Source organism: Amblyomma americanum, chromosome 2 (genome assembly GCF_052857255.1).
Source record: "Amblyomma americanum isolate KBUSLIRL-KWMA chromosome 2, ASM5285725v1, whole genome shotgun sequence".
Lineage (NCBI taxonomy): Eukaryota > Metazoa > Arthropoda > Arachnida > Ixodida > Ixodidae > Amblyomma > Amblyomma americanum.
Genome location: NC_135498.1, coordinates 39828472 through 39848020, shown reverse-complemented (window position 1 = coordinate 39848020; position 19549 = coordinate 39828472). Strand labels below are relative to the sequence as shown.

The 19549-nt window shown below is 50.1% G+C and overlaps 1 protein-coding gene across 1 annotated transcript; it reads right to left on the bottom strand.

The window, feature by feature from the left end:
* Positions 1-7821: 7821 nt before the first annotated feature.
* LOC144119639 (neprilysin-1-like) lies at positions 7822-18155 on the bottom strand. Its single transcript, XM_077652209.1, has 3 exons — positions 17949-18155; positions 16254-16484; positions 7822-9786 (listed from the first exon to the last, which is right to left on the bottom strand). Exons 1-3 carry the CDS (start codon positions 18153-18155, stop codon positions 7822-7824), a joined length of 2403 nt encoding a protein of 800 aa, XP_077508335.1.
* Positions 18156-19549: the final 1394 nt, after the last annotated feature.

Below are 19549 nucleotides of genomic sequence, written 5' to 3'. Positions count from 1 at the left end.
CGGTGGGGGCGTAATCTAGAGGCCCGTGTGCTGTGCGATGTCAGTGCACGTTAAAGAACCCCAGGTGGTCGAAACTCCCGGAGCCCTTCACTACGGCGTCCCGCATAGCCTGAGTGGCTTTGGGACGTTAAACACCATAGAAGCTAATCACAAGAAGAAAAATAACGAATTCTGATACCTGGCTTGTTTAATCATCAGCCTGACCACACCCACTGCAGCGCAAAGGCCTCTCCCATGTCTCCAATAAACCCTGTCCTTTGCCAGCTGCGCCCACCCTATGCCTGCGAACTTATCGCCCACCTAACCTTTTGCCGGCCCCTGCTACTCTTGCCTTCACTTGGAATCCATTACCCTTAAGGACCAGCGGCTTACATGCCCTGCCCAAGCCCATTTCTTCCTCTTCGATTTCGGCTAGGATGTCATTAACCCGCGTTTGTTCCCTCACCCACTCCACTGTGCCCGGTTTCGTAGCGTTACACAAATTTTTTCTTGCCATGGCTCGCTGCGTTGTCCTTAAGCTGAACCCTTTTCGTTAACCTCCACGTTTCCGCCCCGTTGGTGAGTACCGGTAAGATACAGCTGCTGTACGCTTTTCTCTTGGATATTGGTAGACGGCTATTCACGAAGCACTGCTCTAATATGGTCCACGCTGAGCCTTCCATTTCAAATTCGACTGCAATGCCCACAAAGACCACCTCTACAGATCTGCACTGCAATTTGCGCATCGAAATCATTTCAGGGTCCCTATGAAAGGTTTGTTGCCGACTTCTAGGTGCATGTACATTCGGAGTAAAAAGCTGGCGAATTTAGCAGCTCTGGCTCACATTGTGGGGGAGTCGTATTGAAAACGCGAGTGCGGCTTAGTTGGCACTTGTACGTGTGAATACAGAGCTGCTCAGATGCGCAAGAAACTGAACTCGACGAAGTGTGTGAATATTCGAATAAATGAAAACTATTGCGCAGTGTTCTTTTTAGGCGTACGGTCTTCTATGCTATGTTCGGATTCTTTTGACATGATACCGTGTGGTGTAGGTATATTTTGTTACAAAGTTGGCAGTTAGGTGAGGCATATTTTACGAGGTAGGGTGCGACGTTATTGATCACTGTGATCAATAACGTCACATAGGGATTGTTGAACGTTTTCGTTTGATGTCTTCTCATGTACTTCGGTTAAAGATTTGTAAATTATGGGGTACACCAGTTGTCTGCCTTGATATGAGAGTACCGTACTCGAATGGTAATAGCGTAGCGGGCCATCTTGGTCACGCAACCTTGCGTCATCACAATCTTGCCCACCAGAGCGTGAAAAAAACCGCACCGTGGCAGTTAATGGGTGCTCGAGAGAGGTTGCCAGGGAAGAGCAACCTTGGTCGCTGAAGCACCGCCGGTGGCTTCACCAGCCATTGCAGGGAAGTGGCGCATCGCTTAGGCGCTGCACCACTGCCAGGAGTGGTATGAGGCCACACAGGGATCTATGAATGTTAAGTACAGAATGACCAATTCTGCATATAGCATTAACCCATTAAAGCTATCGCGTCATACTCACGGTCAAAATTTTTCTTACCGTTCATAGAAGTGAAGTCGCCACACGCGTTATAATCGAATATTCGCATTAAAAGCAAGTATTCCACAGAGATAAAAACACATTGAGCCGTATTTTTTATTGTATTGGCTTATGTGCCGTTCAGGTCTGCCCCAATTAAGTTCTGGAAACGACAAAAAAAAATTAGCTGTGGCTCAACCCGGCTCAACCTATTAAGACTAGTGAAAGCTCTGTTAAGCATGGTTAGGCGTGGTTTAGCTTCGATTGAACTACTGCATGTAATGGTTTGTCTTGGACGGCGACAATAGATCGTCGAAGCACTATTTCCGGCACGTTGCTCATCCATGGCTTTGTGTGAAGGTAAGCACACGCCACAGGCTTTCAAATGGCGAACGGGACATGACGCGATTTCCAGCAGTTGCAAGAGTGCCGTCGACTCCGCATACGCAGCTGTGGCGAGGCGCAGTGAGTCGCGGGATTCGATAGTTGCGAGAGAGCACTGTCGGCTCAACGTGCGCAGCTGTGGTGAGTCACGTGGCATGACGTCGGAGCCAAGCCTCCGCTCGTCCTGATTTGCAGGTCAAATCTCGGAGCCTCGTGACCTTCAGCTTTGCGCGGGAGTAGTAGAGCTTTCGCTCTAAAAATGCAGCATTGGTCAACTAATGGCAGCTTCGAGCTGCAAACACCGATCAACACATCGGAGCAGCGGCCCAGCAGTCGGAAACTCGCCGCCGGAGACAGCGCACTTCCGTACCGAGCGCAGATTCGAAGTATCGTTAGCATCGTCCTTAGGACACTCCGTAGATTACGCGATTAATAAAAGTTCCGCAGGCTGCCCCACAATTCGCAGCGCTACCGATTTCACGCTCTAATGGCAGCAATTCGCTTCGTGTGCACGGAAAGCTTGGCGTTGCGAAAAGGCGGTCTCGCTATTTTCCTTGCTATTGCTATCTGACGCACTCAGCTCACTAATTTGACGTCCCCGCGCAAGACGACGACTCGCGTAGATGTAATTGCCGAGAACGGTCACCGACGTTCGGGAGGCGTGACCCAACGCTTGGTTGGTTCGGTCGAGACAACGGGTTAAGTTTCGTTTTTACTAGACATGAGCAAGTATAGTACATTTTCCAGACCGAATCGAATATTATTACGGATACTCGCTACTTGTGCGAATATTGTCGCGTAGCTGTGACGGCAGTCAGGAAGGCAGCGGAAAGGCTTCCAAAAGAAACCCTTCATTGGGGCCGACTTGCGCCGACAAAGAATTACTCGGAGGCGGCGCAAACGTGCTCGGCAGTTGTCGAACAGAATGCCTGCCGCTCTCGGCCGCGCTCAATTTTAAAGCTGGTTAGGTACCATCGAGATAAGGCGCCAAAGCAACTACGACAATCGGGAACAATGCGGAAGCAGTCCCCCATGGCTGCGGCCATTCGAGATAATGTTTGGTATACCATGTCGCGTCACAAACAAGTGGATAAAGCCGTGCCGGCGGCTTTGAGCGTGAACGAACAAACTGTATATGCAAAGATTCGTGGCAACATTCGTAACAAACGAGCAATCGTGAAACGTCAGTGGCGGCACTGCTGCATGGTGCTATAATTACGTTTCAGACTTCCGAAAGTAAAGCTATGACAGCTAAAAGACTGAACACTAATCACCACTAACTGGTCGCAACACGAGGTTACTATATTATCTCTAAGACCGCCCAGTTATAGGTATAGGAGAATTGAAAATCGGTTTTGGGGTAAAGGAAATGGCGTAGTATCGGTGTCGCATCTCGGCGGACATCTGAACCGCCCCGTAAGGGAAGGGATAAAGGAGGGAGTGAACGAAGAAAAGGGTGCACATAGTGGAGGGCTCCGGATAAATTTCGACCACCTGGGGATCCTTAACGTGCACTGACATCGCACAACACACGGGCGCCTTTTTGCGTTACACCTCCATCGAAACGACGCCGCCGCGGCCGGGATCGAAACCAGGAACTCCGTATCAGTAGCCGATCACGTCCTAACCACGTAGCCAGTAAAGCAGCTGAATGGGCTAGTTGGCTTTGCATCTTAGTGAAAAACAGCGCACAAGCAAACACAGACAGAAAGAAGGGGACAAGCGCTGAACTAGCAACTGAGGTTTTATTGAGAAGCATGGCGAATACAGCATTCAAAAAACATATAAACAGCACATAAAAGGCGGATAAGAAGCCAGCATCCAAACTCATCGCTTCTTTCTGTCTGTGTTTGCTTGTGCGCTGTTTTTCACTAACACTTAGCCACCGCGGCGGGTTATGAAAATTACCATTTGCTTAGTTTGGTCAAAGGCCCATTTCCCAAGCATTTCACCCCAGAAAAGCCGGGCACCAGGCCGGAGGAAGCCTTGTAGCCATTATAAAACCGGTCGGTACCCGGCGGCACTAGAATACACCGCAGGAAATGAGACTGCAGTGGCACGTATACGTACGAGTCATGGCTTCCGAGATGAAACTTCGAGGCAGGGTTTTCCTGAGTTTGCCCGAGCCCTGCCGCGTCGTCCCGTCTTATAGGCCATGTAAAAGCATTATGAACGACGGCCACCACACAAATGGACCGCGTCGTGGCGCTGAACCTTTCGTCTCTGCCGCACTTTTCGCGGAAGGATGATACGCGGCGTCGGTGTGGGTCGCTTCTGGAACATTCGTCGAAGAAAAATACGGCAGGCCTTATTCGAACCAGCTGCTATTATTCGAAAACTATTCGAAAAGTTGAGAACATATTCTATTCGCTTCGCTTCGAATAATTTTGAAAATGCATTATTTGATTCGTTCGAATATTCTAATAAATGGATATTCGATTGACTATTCTAAATTTTCGAATACTCCCACTCCCGTAGTTTTTACGACGAGAGGCGTCTAAGGTTGTTTTTCAACACGATATACATCTTCCAAATTGATCATTTCTTACCGCAGCCTGTATTTAAAGTTAGCTGATTAGTATTTACTAATTAACTCAATTAAAAAAAATCTTCCCTAGGCCACACTGTTCTCAACTGCACTGAGTTGGTCTCACACGCATATATAAGCAAACCTGTCTTTTTAAAAACAGTTACATTTAAATGGAAATCCCGACACATAAGGGTTTGTTATATTTACTAAGAACTTGTGGTCTTGTGGCAGGAACAGCGCAGCACGAGACAAAGAAGGGAGAGGCGCGACACGACGCTGACTAACAACCTTGCTAAGGAACTTTACTGACGCACATATTAGGCGATAATGCTGGGAACAAACCTAAATTTTCGAAACCCACTTCCAGATGCCATCGAGGCTGTCCCGGAGTCGCAGTAATAATAATAATAATTGGTTTTTGGTGAAAGGAAATGGCGCAGTATCTGTCTCATATATCGTTGGACACCTGAACCACGCCGTAAGGGAATGGATAAAGGAGGGAGTGAAAGAAGAAAGAGGTGCCGTAGTGGAGGGCTCCGGAATAGTTTCGACCACCTGGGGATCTTTAACGTGCACTGACATCGCACAGCACACGGGCGCCTTAGCGTTTTTCCTCCATAAAAACGCAGCCACGCGGTCGGGTTCGAACCCGGGAATTCCGGATCAGTAGCCGAGCGCGCTAACCACAGAGGCACCGCGGCGGGACGCAGTAACCAGCTAAGGCGCTTTTAAAGCGAAAAGCTTCACTACGCTAGTCAACATCGTGCTTCGCGCGAGCCGGCGTATGTCGGTGCACGAGTGACGTCACGCGCAGCGCAGGTGGCCACTGCCGCGCGCTATGCGTCATCGTTTGACGCTCGCCGCAAGCCCGTGTTTATCGCGGAGGCCGACTATATAACTGCTTGCCAGAGAATAGGCGTGCGCATTCAACACGCAAGGAGAAGAGAGTGATACTACCGATACAGAAGTGCTACCACGGGAGTTGGCTGAAAAGGAGCGAAGAAATGAAAGGCTGAAAGCTCAACGAGCAGAAAACCTGAGAAACTAAATTTGTCCGACCCAGAAGGACTCGCTTGGCAGTTGGCTGCACAGCAGCGAAAAAAATGATAAAGCCAAAGCTAAACGTGCAGCCAAAACGCCTGAACAACGGGAAATACGCCTTGCTAAACGACGTCGGAAAGAAGCCGAAAAGCGTGTCTTGGCCGCATCTTCAGCCAGCAGCAGCCAAGCGAGTGAGGAAGAGGAAACAAGAGAGTCAGAAGAGGAAAATCCCAAGACTCGCCGTTACAACGACCACGTGGTACGACTTAGTGGTACGACTGGCTTTTCGCTTGTATATCGAGGCTTAACCAGGGCTAAGCCACTGCCTAACTTTTAACCAGGCGTTCATCCTGAAGCGGCCGCACCTCCAATTAGCACCCAACTTCAAAATATATTTTTACTGAAGTAATGTTCGATGCTACACTGAAACGTTATTAGCAAATATTATATGTTGCATCATAAACATTAGTTCAACACACAATGTAAACATGGTGCTAATGCAGCATTCTAAATGTGTTGAAAACAATATGTTGCATCGTAGACAGTAACGTTCAATCTAAGCATTGTTGTAATATTGCATTCTAAACGTTATTATAATTCTTGAATCATGAATATAAGACATTGGAAGCATGTTTCAAGCACTGTGTCCCAGAATTTTTCCACGTATTTTTTACAGCAGCACTTTGCAATTAATTGGCCGGCTTGCATGCACTTGCAAGGTAAGTTCCCATTTTAGATAATGTTGCATTTATGTTGTTCCTAACCTCTACATTTGACATTTCGGAAACGTTAGAAGAAAAAAGACGTTAGGAACAAAACGCTAACATTCGACGTAAAACAAAGAGAAAGTAACGTAACGTTTCGAGATTACCCGGAGTGCCGTACATGCTGTGTATGGTTGTCTCCATGTTGAACTACACTGAGACGGTTTACGGGGGTTTAACGTCCCAAAGCGACTCAGATTATGAGAGACGCCGTAGTGAAGGGCTCCGGAAATTTCGACCACCTGGGGTTCTTTAACGTGCACTGACATCACACAGTACACTGGCCTCTAGAATTTCGCCTCCATCGAAAATTCGACCGCCGCGGCCGGGATCGAACCCGCGTATTTCGGGCCAGCAGTCGAGCGCCATAACCACTGAGCCACCGCGGCAGCTACACTGAGTCGGGGGCGCCTCAGTGGCACACATAATGCAAAAAACCCCCGGCAATAACTCAGAATTGCCAGTCCCAAACGCGTCCCAAAGGCACTCGCTGTAAGAGAAGCCTAGTGGAGGGCTCCGGAAATTCCGACCACCTAGAGTTTCCAATGACCACGTGAGATACAGTACATCCAGCAGACGTGCGACCAGCATTTGTATTGCCGCGCGTTATAAAAAAGCAACGCTATACGATAAACAAGGTCATTGTGTTGTGGAAGCATAAATACTAAGTCCGAAAATAACAGCTGCTTTCTAGGAGGTCCCGGAATGAGGGACTCCGCTTTCTATTGTAAGGGGAGCGACCCACTAGGGGCCTCTCCCCGAGCACCTCTCTGTACATATAGATTTTATAAATGCTTTTTACCACCACCACCCGCGACTCCGCATTTTTCACCGCACTGTCACAAAGACAAGCAGCGCTGCTGAACGCAAGTTTGGGGTGCCTTGTAGAGAAACACCACGAAAATAGCTACTACGACGCTTACTGAGTTCAGGTAAAGTTGCAGCTCGTAAACAGTTACAATCGATTCATACTTGAAAAAATGCACACAGCAGCAGTAGCGGTAGAATGAAGCTGCCGGCAAAGAACCAAGAAAAAGGCTTCCACACTCTGCAACAGCCATGAGCAGGGAGGAAAGATAACCGCTGGTCCTTGAAGAGTAACGGAGTGGATTCCAAGAGAAGGCAAGCGTAGCAGGGGGCGGCAGAAAGTTAGGTGGGCGCATGAGATCAAGAAGTGTGCGGGCATACGGTGGCCGCAGCTGGCAAAGGACAGGGTTAATTGGAGAGACATGGAAGAGGCCTCTGCCCTGCAGTGGGCGTAGTCAGGCTGATGATGATGATGATGACGATGATGATCTTGCAGCTTTCTTTCAAACAAGCAATTGTTTAAACCGCTGCGCCTTTCGAGCACCCCCACTCATAGCCAATCAAGTATGTCTTCAAACAGACGGGAAATATGCTAGACCAACCTAGTAGCACAGTGGTATAAAAATGTATGTATCTTTGTAGAAGGCATATTGGCGCGAAATATTGAGAGGTTGAAGCGGACAGGCGTTTCCTAAATGTTTCGAAACATGACCACGTGATGCCCTGTCCGGCAGGGGAAACCCATAGACGCATTAAAAAACAAGGCACTTGTTCATTGGATTCAGCGACGTCTCTGCCTGACAGCCGAAGGCGTCCGAGAATCTCTGCACGTGGCGCAAAGGAGCGGAGCAGCGATCGACGTCTGCTGAGCGAGTAGTGGCCGGTGCGGCGCACTTGGTGAAGCACCAGGAGAGGAAAAAGGTCTCGACGGCGGAGTAGACTGCAAGGCCATCTTGACCTTTCCTCGTGCCCTCCGCAGCCTCCTGGAACGCGTCCAGTGCGGCCTCCAAAGCGACAGCTTCCAGCAAGACGTCGTCTTGCGGCTCGATCGACATAGTTCGAGAGTCCTCGACAAAGCATTTTAGAGCCTCGAACACCCGCTCTGCCGTAGACGCGTGCGCAGCATAGTGGTTCAGTGCAATCTCAGCTGATGCGCGCGCAAGTAGCGTGCCCAATGTGCCGTACTTCAGGGCGATCGACATGTCCGCGTCGTACATTGGGAACGTCAGTGCCAGCGGCAGTAGAGCGAAGTCCTTGGAGCTCTTCAGGATGGAGTAGAGGTCGCCATTCATGATGGTGTCGACAGCGTAGTGGTGGACGGGTTCGGTGTCATTCAGGTAACGGGATCTAGACAGGATCCTCCAGTTGCGCACGAAAGACGTCGTCAAGTCTTGGTATCCCCTGAATGGCAGCCTCAGGTCGTGCTCGAAGCGGTAGTCGAACGCTTTGAAGACGTCGCGCACTGACGCCCACTTCGTGATCATGGCCATGTTCGTGGAAAACAAGGGATCCTTGTGGAAGCGCTGCGTGAACGCCTTGCGTACGGCCATCACGAGCTTGACGACATCAGAGCGCACGCCAGACCGAAGAACCTGAGCGCTGTACGGTACGAACACAGCGTCCCCTACCATGCCGTAGGTAAACAGGAGGCATGTCATCGAGGAAATACTCGTAGAATAGTGCCTCTGACCGACGTTGGTAAATAGCAGTTGCCTGTTTAAGAACCGTGCCACGTACCGCACAGCGCACCAGGAGACGTAGAGGTGCATCTTGGCCTCGCCGTGCTCTTTCCAGAGCTCTACGAATTCAGGTACAAAGGAACGGCTATTTGACATGAAGCGAAGGCTGCCCGTGATGTTCCGCTTAGCGAGGGCATTGGCCCAAACCTCGCCGCCGGGGTACAAGTTGTTCATCTCCATCCTCGTCCAGTTGCGCACTAAGGCGTCCCTCAGCCGCTTTCTCATGATGAGATCGGCGTCATGTACATCACTGTAGGTCACGGTGGAAGTGCCGCCGCCTATCGAGAACAGCAGGACGAGTGCGTCGAAGTACCTCTTCCAGGCTTCTTCACTCGACACCTGTAACTCCGCCCAGAGAACGAGCGCGAAGCTCCTTGCGGGGTCGATGACCACGGTAGATGCGGACGAGTCGCGCTCTAACTTGAAGTCCAGGACCGCTGGCCAACCCAATTCGAAGGCAAGGTACATGCTCGTTTCCAGCACGTCCGGCTGAGCGGGAACCCACGGCCACGTCACGCCAGCTTGGTTGAGGTACTCCCTTACAAGTGAGGGCTCGTCTGAACGGTCTTGGGGTGCGTAGCATGAGCGGAAGAGCGCCGCAGTCTGCTCGCCGGCGTTCTGGTGCCTCTCGGGAATGGCGGCCTTGGCCATGGACTTCACGATGGCCTCGAGCGCCGTCTGGTAGATGACCTCCTGCACCGAGACGGCGTTCCTGGTGCGCCAGCCGTCGCAGACGTATCTGCCGAAGCTGTCGCACGGGTTGACGGATGCATTGACGGACTCGCCGAGCAGCTTGGCGAACGACTCGCAGGCTGCCGTGGTGCACACTTGCCGCTTGAAGGTCGACTGGACGACGTAGAAGACGACGAGGACAGCGGCGGTGGCGGCGAGAGCGATCGCGGCCAGTGACCAGAGCTCGCCCTCCCTGGTAGCTTCCTCCATCACGAGTACTGGGCCCGGAACGCGTTCTTGATTTACCTGCGATAATGCGCGAACTTTTATGGTCAAGCTCATCGGTATACACTCTTGGCCATCGCTTGCTGGAAATAAACAGAACATATTGTTTAATGGCGGCCAACTGTGTTGACTTGCTGGCTAGGACAGGAGAGGCCCCTTTTCTTCACAGGAAATCGGCCGGCATACAAGCGTTCTTAGTTTAGAATGTACCACGAACCAAAACCTACAAAGTATATATACGCGATCGACGCATACATGTATTCCTTCCGTCTACTATGATCACCAGATTTTCATTAATGGGACGCTGATAATAAATACTAAGAGACGGTATAATACGGTACAGTATATTTCGAGGATTTTTAGAAAGCTGCAGCATCTCAAACAAATAGACCAACAGCAGGTTGATTTTAGGCCTTCAGGAAGCGTGAATGCCGGTGTTCGGGACGTTCGACTTCTGGAACGGAGGAAAATAATCTGTTCTTATTTCGTTCACCAAGCGCGCATTAAGCTAGAACTAATGCAGTTTTATCACAGAAAGCATACCACTCGGGGAGATATTTCTGTGGCAATGCAGTGTAAGATATATGCGCGCGCCGCGATCTTACAGGCGGCTTACGTCACAGCACGCTTGTGAAAGCCTCGTGTTCGTAGCTTCCACTGTATAGCCACAGAAATCAGTCCTAGAGTGTAGTGGATAGGAACAGAACTGCAGTGGTGCAGGGCCTTTGGAATAACGGTCACATTTCCACCTAAGCTTATGACCCATAAATGCTATGAATGCTCTTCGCTACCGCTGGCATGCGTCGATTGGTTCGATAGCTGCCACTAAGTGCGGTACACGCTTCTAAAGAGGAAGAAATAAAGCTGGATAACTTTTTCGTATCTTGCAAGGTTGGTCTCAATGTTAAGCATTTATAACGCCTCCGCGGTAGCAACACCTAATGTCTCGTATTGCGTGGTAGTAAGAGACATCAGTATCTTATATCTGTTCCACCTTGCCTCTACGCATGTAGAGGCAAGGTGGAGGCAAGGTGCATGTAGCAGCGAATGCAATGCGTATTAATTAGTAGAACCAGCTGTATGCAAATCAGTAGAGTAATTACGAGCGTGTTATATGACATTTTAGTGCCAATATTGAACAATGTAATAGTACTCGGGTTAGAACCCGGCCGCGGCGGCCGCGTTTCGAAGCAGATGAAACGCTAATGACACGCGTGTGTTCTGCGATGTCAGTGCATGTTAAAGATCCACAGGCGGTCGAAATTTATTCCGGGGCACTCCACTACGGCACCTCTTTCTTCCTTTCTTCTTTTACTCCCTCCTTATTCTCTGCTCAGACCTCTGGCCACACGAAATGGTAGGTTTCAGAGCGGGCCTCTGCACACAAGATGTTATGCTCAGTCATAAACATCGACATCCTCGATCAAACCACCAACGACACAAAGGCCATCCTAGGCCTAGACCCACCCTTTGATAACGTAAAACACGATGCAGTACTCGCTCCACTTCAAGAAATTGGAGTCTGTGAGAAAACATAAAACTACATCAAAGACTTTCTCTCAAACAGACAGATATAATCAAGACCTAAAGTTCAGCATATACGCTGATGACATAACCTTTGGATCAATTAGGGTAGCGACGCGGAGATAGAACAGAGTTTGCAAACTACCGCACACGTGGTTGTTAAATACGCGGCTGACAGAGGTCTATCATGCTCCCCGGAGAAATCGGGATTTTTAATCTGCAACCTGAGAAAAAAGAAAGAGGTAGACATGAAAATTAAGGTAGAAACACTATCGTCCCGACAGTAGACGAAATAAGGATCCTGGGAATGTTCATTCAAACCAATGGACAAAACACAAACTCCATTAGGAAGGTAGAAAGGTGCGCGACACAAAGTCACGGGCATATTCACGAGAGTCTCGCTCAGAGGCCACGGCCTCAAAGAGCGCAGCCTCCTAAAGATGACCCAAGCTTACATCATTAGTCGCATCTGCTACGCCACACCCTTTCTAAACATTATGAAAATGGAGCGCGACAGAATCGACGCCACAATCAGGAAATGCGTCAAGCGAGCACTAGAACTCCCCATATATCTACTTCAGCGGAAAAGCTGGAAGGAATGGGAATTCACAATATATGCCAGGAACTAACAGAGGCGGTAAGAATCGCGCAGCTAGAAAGACTGAGCCAGACAAAAACGGAGAGAAGAATCCTCGGGTGAATAGGCCTCCAACCAGACAGAGACCAACGCGAAAAAAACAGGCAGTCCCCTAGAACGAGGAAGTATTTATTGATCCCACCTCTACCGAGAAACATGCACCCGATACACAATAAAGAACGCGGAGAACACAGAACAGCAGTCATTGCCAAAATATGGAAAACAAGGCAGCCGAGGAAGTAGCCTTGAAGCGAGAGACATGGAGCGGGAGTACCGTAGTGGTAGATGGAGGCGGTATACCCAAAATTACGGCTTCGTCACGCACCCGAGACATAGTTACGGCCGAAGAAGTTGAATTAGCGCTCCATTGCGTCGGCACCCGAGCATACATAATAATTAGTGACAGGAAAACAGCCACTTGGAATTTTGCGAAAGGTAGAATTTCAGAGGAAGCGAGACGCATCCTCTCAACAAACCCAGTTGATCGAAAAATATCTATCATATGGATACCAGCGCACGAATCTGTTCCTCGCAACGAGGCTTAACAACCGCTCGCTCGAGATCTCTACTAGCGAGCGGCCGTAGAACAGCCCGGATGCAAGAAAATAAAAGATTGCATTAAATACCACGAACTTGCCGAACACTATAAATCACATAGAAGGATATTTCCACCCCAGATCGGTCTCTCTCCAATAATGAGGCGCGCATTTGGAGTCGGTTACAAGCTGGAAATTACATCTGCCCAGCCTGGGTCTACCTGACACAGAGCGCGGATGAAAAAGATTCTAAACGTAAAAATTGCGGTGAAAGGGGCAATCTTGATCACATAATTTGGGAATGAAGTTGAGCGTGTGACGGAATCCCGTCTGGCCAGGAGCGTACATTTGAAAAATAAGAGACGCCGACAATGAAGAAAAGATTCGTTATTTACGTTTCGGCTTCCACAGGGGAGCCTTGTTCACAATGAATTCATCACCAAACAAGGGTCGTTTAAATATGGTTGAATAATCGGCGCAAGGAGCGTACGTATATCGGGTTTAGATTGCCGTCGTTCTGGTTTAACGTGTGTGATGTAGTTTGTATGATTAGGGATTCCAGATGAAGTCGTGATGCTGCTACTTTTTCGGTTGCGATGATCCTTGCCTTGTCACAGTCAATATTGTGGCCATTCACGACGGCGTGCTCCGCTGAGGCGTTGTTGCGAATGTTTTCATTTTTTACGTCCCGAGCGTGCGGCTGTAATCGCTTCCGGTAGTTTCCAGTTTCCCCGATATACACACCGTTGCAGTCTGCGCAGGTAATTTCGCAAGCAACTTCGGGGAATCTTTCCTTTGGCGAATCACAAGTCTGACCTTCAACGCAAGAGAGGTGAGCTCGCCCACGACAATAAGCTGACCAAGCTTTTTTCCGAGCAATCAGTCAAAACTAAGGTGACTTCACGAACCACATCGCATAATTTATCGTCGTGCAGTCCGAGCCAAGCTGAAAAGAATGTGCTGAATCTTGGGTTGAATGTCAACATAGGACCCGCACCGGACAAGAATAAACTAGTGTGCGCGGTGGAATATGCTGTCGGCCAAGTCGAAAACACTCGCCGCGAAGAGGCCCGCACCCGCGTGGTGGGCATACTAAACGCCGTTCATCGCGGACTTTCCCGCTCTGCGTTGTCACGTGCAGAACGGGACGCTATCAAGAGTCTCCGTGAAAATGAACACATTGTGATTCTACGAGCAGATAAAGGCAATGCGACTGTTCTTCTGGACAAGGCCGACTATGAAAAGAAGATGCTATCTCTTCTGGAAGACGGTGAAACCTACGTCCGCCTCAAGAAGGATCCGACACTAAAGCTGGAAAGAGAATTCCAAAAGCTGCTGTCCGACGTTTTTCTTCCTCCGAACCATAAAGCTCTCTACTACAAACTGCTTAGCCACAATGGATCCGCACCTGCTTTCTATGAATTGCCCAAAATCCACAAGCCAGACGTTTCTTTGCGTCCCATCGTGGATTACACTCCACCCCCCCCCCCCCCCCTGCAAAACCTCTCGAAGTTCTTTCACAAGGTCATTTCTCCGCTCGTTGGTCAGAGTCCCAGTCACGTCCGCAATTTGTTCGACTTTGTCGAGAAGAACCGCAGCACCTCAATAGATGAAGGTGAGGTGATGGTGTCGTTTTACGTTAAGACCCTGTTCACGAGCGTCCCGATAGACCTTGCTGTCAGCGTTTGCACTACTGCCCTCGAGGCTGATGTAACTTTGCCGGAACGATCACCGATAGGCGTACCAGACCCGCGCAGGCTTCTAGACTTCTGCCTAAAGGACACGTACTTTGATTTCATAGGCAATTTTTACAAACAGGAGCACGGTACCCCCATGAGCGCCTCAGTTTCGGTTACGGCTGCCAATCTCACCATGGAAAAGCTGGAACAGCGGGCGTTGGCCTCCTTTGTCCCTTCCCCGAAGGTATTTTTCCGCTACATCGACGACTGCTTCTGCATCATCCAGAAAGGCGTGGTGAGCAAGTTTCTGGCCCAACTTAACAGCCTGGAAAGAGCCATTCAGTTCACTATAGAAGAAGAATTGGACGGCAAACTACCATTCCTTGACGTCCTTGTTTCGCGGGAAGGCCAGGTTATCTTTCAGCGTATACCGAAAGGAGACGCACACTGGCCGCTACCTATATTTCAACTCAGTGCACCCTGCCAGCCATAAGAAGGCCGTTGATAGCCCGTTACTGCAGCGTGCGAAAAGGTTGTGCACAAGGCACGAGGATGCGACCCTGGACGTGAAAAAGGTACGGGATGACCTCAGAAACCGTGGATACCCTAGGCGCTTCGTCGACGCGGTAGAACGTCAGCTGTCAAAACAAGGACAACCGGACGCCGGCCCTCCGCTCAAGAAACGGGCTTCTGTGCCGTATGTCCTGGGTACAAGTGAATGCCTGGCACGTGTCCTACGGGAATATGACGTGCAGGTGGCACATGTCCCGGCCAGAAAGATGTGCCATCAGCTTGTAAAGGTGAGGACACACTGTCAAAGGAAAGATTCCCCGGCGTTGTCTACGAAATCCCCTGCGCAGACTGCAACGGTGTGTATATCGGGGAAACTGGAAGCTACCGCAAGCGATTACAGCAGCACGCTAGGGACGTAAAAAATGAAAACATTCGCAACAACACCTTAGCGGAGCACGCCGTCGTGAATGGACACAACATTGACTGTGACAAGGCAAGGATCATAGCAACCGAAAAAGTAGCAGCATCACGACTTCATCTGGAATCCCTAATCATACAAACTACGTCACACACGTTAAACCGGAACGACGGCAATCTAAACCCGATATACGTACGCTCCTTGCGCCGATTATTCAACCATATTTAAAGGACCCTTGTTTGGTGATGAATAAATTGTGAGCAAGGCTTCCGTGTGGAAGCCGAAACGTCAATAACGAATCCTTTCTTCACTGGTCGGCGTCTCTTTTTTTTTATAATTTGGGAATGCGCCGATTCCCCGGGCGCAGACTTAAACATCAACAGTAGAGAAGCCTGGGAAGTTTCGCTGCGGAGCGAGGACTCCGCCATCCAGCAGCAAGCCACCCGCCTTGCGGCTGAGGCCGTGAAGGAACAATGCCACTTCACTAGTCCTTATTCTGCGGATCATCCCCTACCGGCGTCCCAGGCCTGCGTGCCGGGACCGGGGATTTGGGGGCTCCTTCTCGATGGACCAATGAAGTTATCATTCATTCATTCCCTTACAGCGCGGTTCGGGTGTCCGCCGAGATTTGAGAGACAGTTATACTGCGTCATTTTCTTTCCTCAAAAGCAATTTTCAATTTTAAACACTGTAATGCCCAAGAGTGCACCGAAATGACGCAAGCAAAATCACTTTTCGACCGGATGTTGAACGCCCCCCCCCCCCCCCCCCCCCCCCAATCGAGACTATAAGGCGGACCTATGGCGATTGTAGCATTTATCTGGCAAGCACTCAGAGGTAGCCCCACACACAGGATATGTATATATCCATGTACTGTGCGATGCCAGTGCACGTTAAAGAACCCCAGTTGTTCCAAATTATCTGGAGCCCTCAACTACCGTGTCTCTCAGAGCCTGAACTCGTTTTGGGACGCTAAAGTCCATAAACCAGCCATCTGGAGCCCGCCACTACGGCGTCCCTCTAAGCTTGACTCGCCTTGCACGCTAAACACCATATAAACCAACCAACCAACCACACACCCCGAGCATCTGAAACGAAATGCGCGTTCACAATCAGTTCTGGGCGTTAAGTGTAAATTCTCGATACATTCAATCCAGCAGAGTTCGCGAAGTCTATCGTACCGCAGTGTTTTCGGAAGCCATCCTGACGTCCTCTTGGGTGACGTCGCGTCCTGTCTTCTCAGGCTCCTCTACCACCACTGGCGCTGTCAATGTAGGGATCTCCACGAGAGCCGACGACTTTGACTCCAGGACCTGGCCCGGAATCTCTGAAAGCGCAGACTCTTCTTGCGGCAGTTTTTGAAGTTTCGTCACTGTTGCTTCGCCAGGGATATGTGGCGGAATTCCCATTGCCTGCGGGAGATTTCGAAGATTCGTCCTCATTATAATCGAAACTGTCATTGGTACAGAATGGTATGGTATTACGCGGCGTGGCATGATGTGGTATAATATGGAAACAAATGTCTCCCAAAAGCGCTAATGGCGGTTAAGGCACACAGTTGCGTGTACGAACGATAGCCCCATTTGACCGCCAAACTTGAGAGCAGGTGAGACGAGCTTTGACCTCCACAAGGTCAGTCTCGAGTCATCGGCTGATAAGAAAGGTGTCGGCTTCCCCTTAAGCTCACGTGTCAAGAGACTTATCCCCGATAGTAGGCTACGGTATGGTGCAGTAAGATTGACATGGTATTGTATAATTGACTATAATACAGATGATCGATGTGCGCAAACCATTAGATGAACCACGTACACGGGAGAAACACAAGGACTCTCCCCCCTTGTGTTTCTCCCTCTGGACTGAGAGCCTTCCTGTGCCGAGGTTGGCTAATGTGCACTCTTGTAATAAAGGCTATATTTCCTGCAACGCGTCCCGGCGAGTGATATAGCATTCTCTAATATGCGCCAACTAGCCCCAATTACACTTTTCAAGGAACAATGAAATACCCAAATGCTTGTCAGACCTCTATTTCGCTTTTAGTGACAGGCGATCTGCTACGATGCAGCAAGAATTGAGTTAATTTGGTGGTTTATCGTACCAGACTAACTCAAGGTGAAAGGGCATAAGAAGAGCCATTTGCAGTCGTGTTACCAGGTGGTGTCAGGTCAGATAATGATACAGCCCAATACTGCTTAACTTCGGTTATCGAGCCATAACCAGCGATTTTGATCATGCCGGGGACAAGTACCGATTGGCTAAGTAATTTTTTTTTTGAGGAAACGAAACGGCACAGTAACTGTCTCGCAGCTCGGTGGAGACCCGAACCGCGCCGTAAGGAAAGGGGGATGGTGGGAGCGAAAGAAGAAAGAGGTGCCGTAGTGGAGGGCTCAGGAATAATTTTGACTACCTGGGGATGTTCAACGTGCATTGACATCGCACAGCACAGGGGCGCCTTTTTGTTTCGCCTTCATCGAAACGCCGCCGCCGCGGTTGGATTTGAAGCCAGGTACTCAAGGTCAGTAGACGAGCGCTTTGACTACTAAACCGCCGCGGCGGGTTTCGCCTCCATTGAAACGCGGCCGGGCTCGAGCCCGCGAACTCCGGCCCAGTAGTCGAGCGCCTTAACCACTGAGTTACCGCAGCGGGTTTCGCCTCCATTGAAACGCGGCCGGGTTCGAGCGCGCGAACTCCGGCACAGCAGCCGAGCGCTCTAACCACTGAGCCATCGCGGTGGGTCCCCTTTCTTGTATACGCTAGAACTGCAACTGGCCGAAATTAAATAGCAGACCTCAAGCTCTGTTCCACCGCACGCTATGCCTCACGTATAACCTTTCGTTGCTGCCTTGGGACGTACGAGTGCTCATTAATCGGTTCGGTACCTGCTGAGTGGTAGCCGTGGATGCCTCGTTGGCCTTCGCCTGGGATGCCTCCCCGTTCGTGGCCTGCGTCCGCTCCGCCTCACCCCGCTCGGCTTCGTCGGCGCTCCTGGGCTGCGACCGGTGGCGGAGAGGCCTCTTGCGGCGGTCGCTTTCCCGAGACCGCTTGCTGCTGCCGGTCAGCTCGCTGCCCTTCTCTTCCTTGTGCATGCCGGAAGACACAGCTGACGATGGCCGAGTCCTAGCTTCTTCTGATCGACGAACGCGGAATCGGGCGCGTGGGCAGCCTCTGCGAGCGTACTCCTCGTCTTCTTTCACCTTTGCGCGCCGAGTGGCAAGTTATGGAGGTAACCGAAATCTACCCCGCCCCGAACAAAGCGCCAAGCAAGGCAAAGGAACACACAGTCGGACGCCTACAGACAGACATTTTCTCCGCACCACATAAACTGTACCTGTGGTACCAGACGCCACACACCCCGCATTGCCCAGACTGTGGAGAGGTAGCCAATCTGCACCGCATGGTCTGGGCATGCCATTTCAATCTCTACCTAGGCCCCATATCCAACCGCTCCAAAGAACCATGGGAGGCCGTTTTGCTCGGCGATGACCCTGGACTGGTAGCGAGGGAAATCGCGCCGGTCACGACCAATGAACTGCTTTACTAGGAGGTCCGCCCAACAACTTTTTCGTTCATCTTTTGCTTTTAGTAAACATCAATCAATCATACCAACACTTTTCGTACGGAGAGCTCGAACATACGTTAAATCATCACTCCATTCACGGGCTCAATCTCTCGAGGATCTGCCAAATGCCCTCACTGTGGCGCACTACCCTGGCGTGCAAATCAACTGCTAGACCTCGCCCCACTCTCCTTGTCCGCACGTCTTCCTATATCCTCAGCATGGTCAGTAGTGACCATGTATTGTATTAATGCTTAGGAATTATGCTACGTTGTTTTGTAATAACGCACTAAGGAGTGTGTTATCCCTTTTTTACTGTGATCCACTTTGATATTGTAACGTCCCTTGCAAATGTCCTCTGGTGCCTGTAAAGTTCATCGTATAAATAAATGTTTGGAGATGCAAACTGTTTGCAGACTTTTGCAAGCCTATGGCCAAGTGCTAACGAGGTCCTGCAACAAAAGCCTAATGTTAAAATGCCATGAAGTGGCCAACGGGTCTTTCGTGCCCATTCATGAGGCAATCGGCGCGCTTCTGTCGCCGTCCTTCTTATGCGCGTGTCCTGGTGGAGCTTCCTTCCCAAGATGGATCATTTACAACTTGCACAACTCGCGATCTTACAGCGAGAAAAGCGAAATAACGTGGTCCACAGTTTCGAGCAGGTAATGAGCGACTAATTATCACGACATCAGTCATGCAGAACTGTCAAAAATATTGGCGAACATTTAAGAAACCGGCGCGGCGCAAACGAAAACTCGTCCGCACACGCAAGAGAACAGCGGAGGGCCTTAACTTCGAGACTTATACCCTTGCTCTGGGTGTCAAGTCTGCAAATCCGGGAATACTGAGGCCGATATGCACCACCTGCTGTGAGTTTGCCTGGCGCTGAAGCCGGGCAAATCTATAACGTGCACTGACATCGCA

Excerpts from the sequence above, each read along its gene's own strand:
- LOC144119639 (XM_077652209.1), bottom strand. The coding sequence starts at position 18,155 with ATGCACAAGGAAGAGAAGGGCAGCGAGCTGACCGGCAGCAGCAAGCGG. Across the intron at positions 16,485-17,948 it reads CCACGGCTACCACTCAGCAG|GCAATGGGAATTCCGCCACA; the intron begins GTACCGAACCGA and ends AATCTCCCGCAG. Across the intron at positions 9,787-16,253 it reads TGGCTTCCGAAAACACTGCG|GTAAATCAAGAACGCGTTCC; the intron begins GTACGATAGACT and ends GCATTATCGCAG.